General features: G+C 39.3%; 1 protein-coding gene and 1 non-coding gene across 2 annotated transcripts; one reads left to right on the top strand and one right to left on the bottom strand.

The window, feature by feature from the left end:
• Window positions 1-765: 765 nt before the first annotated feature.
• Window positions 766-2,199, bottom strand: LOC127080107 (uncharacterized). Its single transcript, XM_051020435.1, has one exon. The coding sequence runs from the start codon at window positions 2,197-2,199 to the stop codon at window positions 766-768; it is 1,434 nt and encodes a 477-aa protein (XP_050876392.1).
• Window positions 2,200-2,895: 696 nt separating this feature from the next.
• On the top strand, window positions 2,896-3,002 carry LOC127089499 (small nucleolar RNA R71). Its single transcript, XR_007791085.1, has one exon. It is a non-coding gene; the product is annotated as a small nucleolar RNA R71 (small nucleolar RNA).
• Window positions 3,003-11,845: the final 8,843 nt, after the last annotated feature.

Raw genomic sequence — 11,845 nt, forward strand, 5'->3', positions numbered from 1 at the left:
TAAGCCAGTCAGTGGTTTGGTGATTTTTGAGAAATCTTTAATTAATCGCCAGTAAAAATCGACGTGTCCTAAGAAGCTTCGTATTTCTCTTACGGTTTTCGAAGGTTGAAGGTTTTCTATAACTTCTATTTTAGCCTTGTCAACTTCAATCCTCTTATCGAACACTATGTGTCCGAGTACGATCCCTTGTCGGACCATGAAATGGCATTTTTCCCAGTTTAACACGAAGTTCACTTTTACGCATCTTTTAAGTACCATTTCAAGATTCGATAAACATCCTTCAAAGCTCTTCCCACAAATAGAGAAGTCGTCCATAAATATTTCCATGGTGTCATCTATAAAATCAGCGAAAATTGACATCATGCATCTTTGGAATGTTGCGGGAGGGTTACACAGTCCGAACGATATTCGTTGATAGGCGAACGTACCATAGGGACATGTGAAGATCGTTTTCTCTTGGTCATTGGGATGAATAGGAATTTGGAAAAATCCCGAATAACCGCCTAAATAGCAGAAGTGAGAATGCTTAGCCAATCGTTCAAGCATTTGATCGATAAACGATAAAGGAAAATAATCCTTCTGAGTGGCTTTGTTTAATTTTCTATAATTAGTGCACATTATACTTCCAGTAACCACTCTTTGTGCTATAGCTTCTCCTTTTTCATTATTAACAACTATGGCACCTCCCTTCTTTGGTATGACATGTACTGGACTGACCCATTGACTATCGGATATTGGGTAGATAATCCCTGCTTCTAAAAGTTTTTACACTTCTTTCTTTACTACATCACTCAGAATTGGATTTGTCCTTCTTTGATGTACTCTAGAGGTCTTACTGTCTTCCTCTAGCATTATGCGATGCATGCATATGGAAGGGCTTATTCCTTTTAGATCCGAGATGTTGTAGCCTAAAGCAGTTGGATATTTTCTTAAAATGTGTAGAAGCTTTTCGATCTCTATCTGCCCTAAGTCTGCATTGACTATTATAGGTCGCTCGAGTTCAGTGTCTAGGAATTCGTACCTTATATTTTTGGGTAGCGTTTTAAGTTCTAGGGCTGGTTTCTTTGGGCAAGGCATATGATCGGGTGTTAGTGTTAGGCATTCGCTTAGGCTGTCATCTTGGTATTCCTTACACCAATTTTCATCTTCAAAAGTAGGAGGCCTTAGAATTTTCAGTATTTTGGAGTATGATGTTTGTTCATTCTCCATTTCTCTTATACATTCGTCGATGACATCCACTAGACAACATGTATCGTCTATAGCTGATGCCTTTAAGAAATGCGTCAAAATAAATTTGACTTTTTCCTCACCAACTTCAAAGGTTAGCTTGCCTTTCTTAACATCTATAATAGCTCCGGCAGTGGCTATGAATAGTCTTCCTAATATGACAGGGATGTTGGAATCCTCTTTTATATCCATGATTATAAAATCAATAGGAATATAGAATTGACCTATGCGTATTGGAACATTTTCTAACATACCTACGGGAAATTTAACAAAACGACCTGCAAGTTGTACGGACATCCTAGTAGGTCTTAGTTTTCCCATTTTAAGCCTTTCGCATATGGACAAGGGCATTAAGCTAATATTGGCTCCTAAGTCCCATAGTGCTTTATCTATGACAAACTTTCCGATTACCCAGGGTATGGAGAAACTCCCTAGGTCTTTCAGCTTAGGAGGCATATTGTTTTGTATTATGGCGCTACACTCAGCAGTAAGTGTAACTGTTTCGTTATCCTCTATCTTCTTTTTGCTAGATAATATTTCCTTGAGAAACTTAGCATATGAGGGCATTTGAGTGATAGCTTCCGTAAAGGGTATCATGATATTCAATTGTTTTAGAAGCTCTACAAAAAATTTAAATTGCCTTACACTTTTAGATTTAACGAGTCTTTGAGGATAAGGAATTGAAGGTTTATATGGTGGTGGAGGCACATAAGGTTCTTCTTTCTCTACGGTCTCTTCGCTTTTATCTTCGTCTAGTTCGTCTTCTTTCTCAGTTACCTTACCAGGGTCTTGGTGCATGGATGGGTTTTGAATCCTAGGGCCGGTCGGTCCATCTAGTTCTATCACACTTTGTAGTATAATATCATTTGCATGACCTTTCGGGTTTGGTTGCGTCTGTCCAGGAAATGTTCCTGCAGGAGCAGTAGTAAGTGCTTGTTGTTGAGCAACTTGTGAAATTTGTGTTTCCAACATTTTGTTATGGGTAGCTAAAGTGTCTACCTTGTTTGCTAACTGCTTGATTTGCTCACTAGTGTGTATGTTTTGATTTAGGAAATCCTTATTCTTTTGGGCTTGGGTAGCTATGAAGTTTTCCATCATTATTTCTAGGTTTGACTTCCTAGGAGCATTTTGAGTATTTATGGCAGCGTTATGATATCCTGGTGGTACATCAGGTGCTTGTTTAGGTGCATACAATGCATTATTATTTTTGTACGAAAAGTTAGGATGGTTCTTCCAACCTAGGTTATAGGTGTTTGAGTAAGGGTTTCCTTGAGCATAGTTCACCTAGTCTGTGGAGACTCCTGTCAAAAGTTGACATTCAGGGGCAGCATGCCCAAGAACTCCGCATATCTCGCAATTTGGTGCTACGGCAGCCACGGTGGTTGCGGGTGTTATGGTCAAGTTGTCTATCTTTTGAGTAGGAGCGTCTACCTTAGCATTGACATGGTCAAGACTACTTACTTCGTACATACCGCCTTTCGTTTGAGGTTTCTCTATGGAGGTTCTTTCGGTTCCCCATTGGTAATGATTATGGGTCATACTTTCGATAAGTTGATAGGCCTCATTGTAGGGTTTAGCCATTAGTGCGCCACCTGCGGCAACATCATTGTCAATCTTGTGTTGTACAAGAGACCGTTGTAAAAGGTATGAATAATCAACCACTCTTCTAGACCGTGATGTGGATAAAGCCTCATCATGTCTTTGTATCCCTCCCAAGCTTCAAAAAGTGTTTCGTTATCTTTTTGTTTAAACTCGTTTATTTGGGCTCTTAGCATTACCGTCTTACTAGGTGGGAAATATCGTGCTAAGAAAACTTTCTTCAACTCGTTCCAAGTAGTGACAGAGTTGGATGGTAGAGACTGGATCCAAGCTCTAGCTCTATCTCTTAATGAGAAAGGAAAAATACGTATTCTTATAGCTTCGGGGCTGACACCATTTGCTTTCATTGTGTCTACGTATTGCAAAAATACTGACAAATGTAGGTTCAGGTCCTCCGTGGGACTACCTGAAAATTGGTTTTGCTGTACAACTAACAACAATGAAGGTTTTAGCTCGAAATTATTGGCCTCGATGGCAGAGGCATCGATGTTGTTATATGGTTCATCCTACGAAGGGATGGCATAGTACTTAAGAGGACGGTACTGCGGTCCTTCGGCCATCTCTGGTTGTATAATTGATTCAGGAATATGGATATTAGGATTGGGAAGATTTAACTTGATACGATGTTCTCGTATCAGGTCTCGTATCCGGCGTTCTAATCTTAGATAACGCTCAGGTTCGTCGAACAATAGCTTTAATTTCTCGCCTTGAGAGTGAGTACTTGGCATACACTCGAAAAATTAGAAAGGGAAATAGAATTGTTTGCCTTAGTCTATACTGGGCAACACTGGAGTTATGATATCGACTAAATTAGTCCCCGACAACGGTGCCAAAAACTTGATTGTGACTTAGTAAGTCTATGGGAATCATGACTGCAAGTGCATAGTCGTATCACGTAGTTTTAAAGATTATCGAACCCAAAAGGACTAATAATCGAATGTATTGTTATCTAATGTTACTATGTAAATCTAAGGCTGAGGATCTTTCTAAGATTGGAGGGATAAAGAGAAATAACTATAACGTAAATAGAATATTAATATAGATATTTAATAAAGGGATATCGGTATGTAACGCATCAAACTTCGGGGATTCGATAGATAGTTGGTGTAATCTTAAAGATCAAAATATTCTTCAGTAGAAATTATTTATAAAAAGGACTTTGTCTCACACTCTCGTTTTTATTGACTCTGACCATACTCTTAAACCAGAATTCTTGGCTCTCGCGGTCTCATTATGAATTTAAAAGTAATTTTTGAATATGAATAAAGTCTAATTAATCCTAAAGCGCTCTCGCTGTGTTTAGGATTAATGCCTAGTTTTAGCTATCCGGTTAAAATCTCAAACTCTCGCTCTTATTGATCGTAACCTTTGTTTGCTTTGTACTCTCGTACGAAAGACAATTTTGAATAAAACAAGAAACTAAAACCAAAAAATAATATTTTATAAAAGCCAACACCAATTACTTACGAATCCCTTCGTTTCAACGGTCTTTACATACCGATACCTAGGGGTTTAGCCGGACATGGATCCGGTAACAAACATGATATTCGGACAATTAAGCATACAATAAGGCATAAGTAATTAAAATGGCAATTAAAATAAAACCTGGAATATAAATCGAGAACATTGAATGAATCCTAATTCTTCAAATTAAACAATACCGGCAAGCTTTGGCAATTGAGTACACCGTTACAATCAAATTCAGATGCTTAAACAATAATTTCAATAGTCCCCGATGTGGAGAATCTATTGCTTTTACAAAGTAGGAAACTGCGTAAGAAAATCTAATAACAAAATTTGACTTGAAAAATGGACCCCTTTTCGTAAAAAACGACCTTCCCATATATACTCCCCACTCTCCTTAAATGTAGCATTGGATATATACTAGTGGAGAGTGGTTGGTTGAAAAAGTAAGAGGAGGTCGTGGAAAAAAGTGTGGAGAGGAATAAGGAAGACCGGGTTGATGGCGGCTGCCACAACCCTAATGTGGTCTACATGGCGGGAACCACATTTTGTGAGATGGGCACCACGCATCCAAGCCTTGTGGTGGGCGCCACATTGTGTAAGGTGGGCGCCACCACTTCCTAAAGCCATGTGGCGGGAGCCACACATTCAAGTGGTGGGCGCCACCATTCATTTGGTGTGGTGAGTTCCATGCTTCCTATTTTGCTCCATTTTCTTCTCTTTTTCTTTCCTTTTTGGTATTTTCCATGTTGCTTGCCTATACATCTCTTATTCGATAAATACCTGAAATAAACATAAAATACTGCTTAATAATAAGTGTTAATCAAGTAAAAAGAAATGCATATTAAGCCAAATATACGATACATTTTTACGTTATTAATACACTTCCTTCATTATGAGTCCGACCTCTTATTCAATGACACATCTCAACATGGGAGAGGATTTGCCCATCTTGTACAAATGATCGACTACCATGAGGTATCGAGAAGGTGCTATCTTGATACATTGTGCTTCAGTTTCTTCCTCTGGTAACTTATCATGTATTAAGTATTGAATTATAGGTGTCATCCATATCTTAGCATTTTCCAATACCATCATTTCCCTGGCCTCCGCGCTTGGCACTTCCAAAGTCTCTTGAATTACCATTATCTTCAGCCTCGGGACCTTGGTGATGACCCTTGTGTTTTTCTCTCGTGGAATATGCATCACCTCAAATTTCGTAAAACCTTTGGCTAACTAAATGACTCGTTGTATATATTTGAGCAGCCATGCATCTTTCGTCTGAAAGTATCCCTTGATTTTGACTAGCTATCAATTGAGAGTTGGTTTTAACCATTAAATGAGATACTCCAACTTTTATAGCTAGCTTTAGATCGACTATTACTGCTTCATATTCTGCTCGGTTGTTAATGGCTTAAAAGTTGAAACAAAGAGATTATTCTAGTACCAACTCCCTGGTCCTTCCAATACTATCCCGGCTCCACTGCCCTTGAGGTTAGATGATTTATCCACTAATAAGACCCACTTCTCTGATTCTTCTTTCGGGATGGGTGCACTTAATTCCATCAGGAAATTTTCCAATACTTGCGACTTGATGCTTGTTCTAGGTGCGTACGTGATATTGTATTCATATAAATCTATCGCTCATGCCATCATCCTTCCTGCTAGATCTAGCTTTTTAGGATTCTTTTTATTGGATAATTTGTCTTGACTATTATCGGGTGTCCTGGAGGTATTAACTGAGTTTTTTGGAAGTTACCACTTCCAAAGCTAATTGTTCAATCTTCTGATAACAAATCTCAACTCCTTTGAGAACCCTACTAATGAAGTAGATCGACCTTTCTTCACCGTCATCATCTTGTACCAACATCGAGCTTATTGCTTTCTCAGGTAGTGCCAAATATAAGACGAGAGTTGAATTCTCCTTGGGTCTTACTAAAATTTGCGAGGAAGATAATAATTTCTTCAATTCCATAAATGCCTTTTCACATTCTTAAGTCCACACAAATTTGGCTGACTTCTTGATAGCTGCAAAGAAATTTATTGATTTATCACCTGCACTAGATAAACACCGGGATAAGGAAGCTAGCCTTCCTGTTAATTATTGGGCTTCTTTTATTGATGTCAAGCTTCTCATGTCAATCATGGTCTAACACTTGTTAGGGTTGGCTTCTATTCCCTGGTGTGTCCGCATATAGTCGAGGAACTTATCGGCCTGTACCCTAAAAGTACACTTATTGGTATTAAGTCTCCTATCAAAATTTCTTAAAGATTGAAAAGTCTCCCTCAGATCATCCACGTGCCTTCCTTCCTCTTGTGTCTTAACTAACATGTCATCCACATATACTTTAAGGTTTCTTCTAATCTGTGGTGAAAAACCATGTTCATTAACCTCTGGTACGTAGCCCCAACATTTTTTAGTCCAAACGACATGACTTCACAGTAATAGTTGTTCTTATCCGTCATGAAATCCATTTTGGGGGCATCGACTGAATTTATCTGGATTTGATTATAACCCGAGTAGGCATCCATGAAGCTGAGCAAACGGAAACCTGACGAGTGCCAATCAATCTATCAATTTGTGATAACAAATAGGGGTCCTTCAGACAAGCCTTGTTGAGATCGATGAAATCTATGCACATACGTCATTTTACTGTCTTCTTCTTCACCATGCTCACATTGTACAACCATGTAGGATACTTGATCACTTGTATAAACCTGTCTTTCATCAACTTTTCAACCTCTTCGGTCATCTCCTTCCTTTTTTATTATTCATTCTTTCTCTTTTTTTTATCCACGATCTTTGATGATGGATCAAGTGAGGTTTGATGGCATGCCACTATTGGATCAATCACAAGCATGTTAGATGGTTTCCATGTGAAGAGATCGACGTTTCCTCTTAACATCTTGACGATCTCTTCCTCCTTCTCTTGGGATAGCCCCAAGCCTATTTGTGTGACCTGAAAACTTTCAATACCTATATGTACCTTTTTCACTTCTCCGGTTGGAGTCAAAGTATTATCCGTTGAGTCTCCTCGAGGGTCGAGGTTTATCAGGTGGCCGAGGTTTACCAAATTCACCTTCAAGGCGTACTCCGCGACCGGATGCTCCTGCAAAGTCTTCTTTTTTAACTTCAATCTGCCCTTGTGACACTTTCTAGCTAGTCCCTAATCTCCTTTAACTGTTCCTACGTGTCCGCCTTCTAAAGGATACTTCATGGTCAAATAAAGGGTGGACATCACCATCTCGAGAGCATCAAAAGCTGGCCTCCCGATAATAATGTTGTATGGTGATGATGCATTCACAATCAAATACCTCACCTTGATGCTTTTTTCATTCCTCCCACTTAGATATTCATGATAGGCACATGACCCAGCACCTTAACCTGCTCCCCGGAGAATATGACTAAAGTTCCCTTGAAAGGTAGCAACTCAGATGTGTCCATGTTCATTCCCTTTAAAGCCTTCCAGTATAATATATCGGTTGAACTTCTCGGGTCGATCAGTACCCTTTTGACGCTCCAATCATTAATTTGTACCTTTATGACCATGGCGTCGTTTTTGTATGTCAGCACTCCGTAAGAGTCTTGTCTTGAGAACCCATTGATAACCAGTTTCTCTTCTCTTAGAGACGACGGGTCCTGAGACATGTGCATCACTGATCGGGCATATCTTTTTTGAGACGATCTTATCTCGCCTCCACCTACAAAGCCTCCTGAGATGGTATTTAGTGTGTGACGAGCCACCTTAGTTTCATGTACTTCCTTAGTGTTATTCCCCTCTTTGGTGGAAGTATCCTCTGAATCAGATTAGAAGGACTTCTTTTTCCAGCCGATTCTTCTAGTTCCTTCATGTATACTAGTAGCCGACCTCTTTGGACTAGATTCTCTATTTCTGTCTTTAAGTGATGACAGTATTCTGTATGATGAGCTTTTAATCGATGGTAAGCAATCCATTCCCATGTATCGTTCCCTAGTACAACATTGACTCTCTTAGGTCGATACAACTCGGGTAACAATTTGAGATGATAAACCCCCTTCAAAATTACGGTTCTCTTTGTACTGAGAGGAATGTAGTTCTCAAATAAGTTGTCATAGGGTCTTCGAGAAGGTCTCATCATTGACCTATCTCTTGAGACATGCTTATGGTGTTCTCTCCTGGACCTGGATCCTTCGTGTTTGGATTTCATTTTTTATTTAGCATTTTGGGACCTCTTTTCCATGTTGCTTTCCTCTCTTTTTAACATAACATTATGCTCTGCTCATGACCTCCTTCATGTTAGTGGCCGACTTTTGTGCCAACGACTTGTTAAAGTGACCAACCTTTAGTCCATTTTGGAAAGCTCCCACGAACATCTCCCGATTAGGATGAGAGACTTTTATGGTTTCTTTGTTGAACCCCTCCATGTATTCTCGGAGGGACTCAGAAGTCCCTTGTCAAACATTGAATAAACTGGTGGTAGTCACCTTTCTATGTTTGCTGGCAGAGAAGTGTTATACCATTTTTTTGTCAGGTCTTGGTAACTGGAAATTAACAATCTAGGAAGACTCATATACCAACGTAGGGCCACGACTTTGAAGGTTCCTTCCATGAGTTTTCACTTCAAGGAGTCAGAGACCCCGACCATTGACATCAAATTGTTGAGTGATATTATGGGTTCATGAGGATCACTTTTGCCATTAAAAGATGGAAAAGGCGGTGGTTTGAAATTCTCTAGGAGTTGGTCATCCCAAATCATTTCTGACAAAGGTTGAGGATCAAGTAATTCTTCCTCCTCCTCCCATTTCTTCATACTTTGTGATTGCTGTAAAGTATGAACACTTTCTTGTATGGATTCATTCTATTGGCGTATGTTCTCCATAATTGCTAGGATTTAAGCCATGTCTGGAGGATGATGATCATCGCTTAGAGATGATTCAGACATAGCGTTGATGGTGATATAGTGTATATTTTTTGTATGAGGCCTGGGAAAGTTTTACCTAGGCCCTACGGTGGGTGCCAAATGTTCTTGTTAAATACTATTTGGAGAAATATCCCTAAAGCTTTGCCAGGAGAGATCACAATTATCCTATTTAGTTAGGAGGTATTTAGTAGTTTTTCTTCTCTTCATGGAGGAAGTTCATTTTTATACTGTCTGACTCCTCAATGATCCTTTAAGGCATGCCTCTTCACATCCCTCTTTAAGATGACTCCAGATAACATCCTCCGCCCTCTATAATCATCAGAGGCCGTATTTTCCATTAATGTCTGTAACTCCCATGCAATCATAGGGTCATTTCATAGTCGTCTCTCGTGACTGTCCATATAGTATCCTAGTACTGAAATCAGATCCGACTTATCATCTAACCGTGTTATCACGAAATCGTCTCATACGTACTTGCTCTGTGTCTGAATGGTTCCTAGCCGGATTCCGGTCTGTGTAAGGCTAGGGTTTCTGGCCTACTTGTGTTCACCTAATCGGCTTTCCCATAACTAGGCCTTAGAGAATTTCGGGATGTACAACATCTTATAATCGACTTCTTCGTAATTAGGCCTTCATATTATGGGTTTTAAGGAGGGGCCTGAACAGGTTCCCTAAATCCCTTGTCTCTGTTTTATTGGGCGGGGATTTGTGACACACATCATTACTTAGCCACGAGATTCATGGACGTGGAAGTCCTAAATAAGATGTTGTTGTTCTTGGGAAGAGACGCATTAAATGCCTCTCTTGGAATTCTTAATGTAATGATATGGGTGACTGGAACGTCTTTATTTGCTAGTTAGTAAGGATGTTTCCCCTTTTTAGAGTACTTAGAGTGCTTTTGAGCAATTTCTAAGAATATCTCAATCGTAATAGTACGATGTAGATTGTACGGTCCTTAGTCTTGAATAGAGTATAAAAGGTCTTTGAAATGTTACTTTACCTTTTATGGTGCTTGTGATATGTGAGGAAAGTCTCTTTATTTCCTTTATCATTCTTCTCTAACAACATTTTGTTTTGATGTTGAATCAAGTTTAGATGATTTTGCTCATTGACATTGACTTTACATGTTGGACTACTTTTTCTTCTGAGTCTCGAAGTCCACGTTCCTTTTTTACTATTGATCCCTTTCTATAAGGCTTCCAAGATAGTGATCACTTGAGATTTCTTACTTCATTATACTCGCATCAATCCTTCTTACAACATATTTTTACCGTGGTGATAGTATCAACTTCGACCAATAAGGTTGATAAGGATATTTCAGGCTACTGGGTGAGTCCAAGCATATTGGGTACTATCTCCACTTTTGTTTGTAAATGTGTTTTTGGTCAAACTTCGACGAACGTGGGTTTAGTAACCGACTTCGGGGTGTTCCCCCGAACAAAGGCAAGAGGATCTACAACTGATATGATGGATACATCCTCCCTTTTCACGAATACATACTCTTTATCATAGGTTACCTCCTCCCCTTCAGCCAATTCTAAGTCATTATATTGAACCACTTGTTGATTTCCCCTTCACAGTTGCATATAGTTAGCTAGGAATTCATTAAAATATTCTAGAACTAGTGCGAGTACAAGGGGGTAAGATGATTATGACGTTATTCTTTTATCTTTCAATGTTTGAAACATCTCTTATTATTAAAACAGTTATGGCTTTCTCTCTTTGGGGCAACATTTCAGGTACTTCGAAGCTTATTTTGACATCATGCAACATTTTGTTAATGACTTTTACCTGATTACTCCTCTGACCGAGGAAGCGCATGTGAATATCTACAACTTAGAACTTGATCATTCATTTGTTTTCTCGGACATCTTTCATAAGTATTTGAATCAGATTCACTATTTGACGGGGGTGGGTTCATATCCTTACAAGGAGATAAACCTGTCCTTGGAGAAGTTATACTTGAAGAGTTAGTTGGTGGCTTTCTGTAAGGAGCTTGGTTACATAATTAGAGTTGTCCCATTTAGCGGGGAATCAAGAAATTGGCCAAAAAGATGCATTCAGATCCGCCGACTGATGGATGCCAAGTTAAAAGACGAAAGGAGTCGAGTTTTTGGTAAGTGGAACCAAGGTCTTATTTTTCTTGTTTCCTTTTCTTGAAACTTCTCTGGTGTCTCCTTTCTTGATTGTGTAGATGTGATGAAGAGTGGGGATGTCATGCGACAATTAATGAAAGATATTTGGGTGGCTGCTGCTTTGGTTAGAATTCTGAGTACTCCTTCTATTAGGGGAGCTTCCATTTTGGATACACTTTCTAGGACGCCTCCTAGTCCGGTTACTGGACAGGTCGTTCATATAACCCTCCTATTGCTCAAGTGGAAATCATAGATTCTCCCTATTGAGTTGTGATGGATGAACTCATACTATCTTCACGACAAATATAAAAGGAAAGGTTGGCATCCATCTCGGAGTTAGAAGAGATTCAGGTTGAGAGACCTCTCCGTAAGTGTCCTCAGCTTTAAGCTGTAGAAGGAAAGGCTTTTGTTCAAGTGGATTCAAATTCGATGTTTCTAGCTCGTCCTGGCCAGAGGAGAAACTTTCTTACTTTATCTTCTTCGACGGGATAGAGATAAACTTAAGGAATGAGTTGATA

This window comes from Lathyrus oleraceus, chromosome 5 (assembly GCF_024323335.1).
Source record: "Lathyrus oleraceus cultivar Zhongwan6 chromosome 5, CAAS_Psat_ZW6_1.0, whole genome shotgun sequence".
NCBI lineage: Eukaryota > Viridiplantae > Streptophyta > Magnoliopsida > Fabales > Fabaceae > Lathyrus > Lathyrus oleraceus.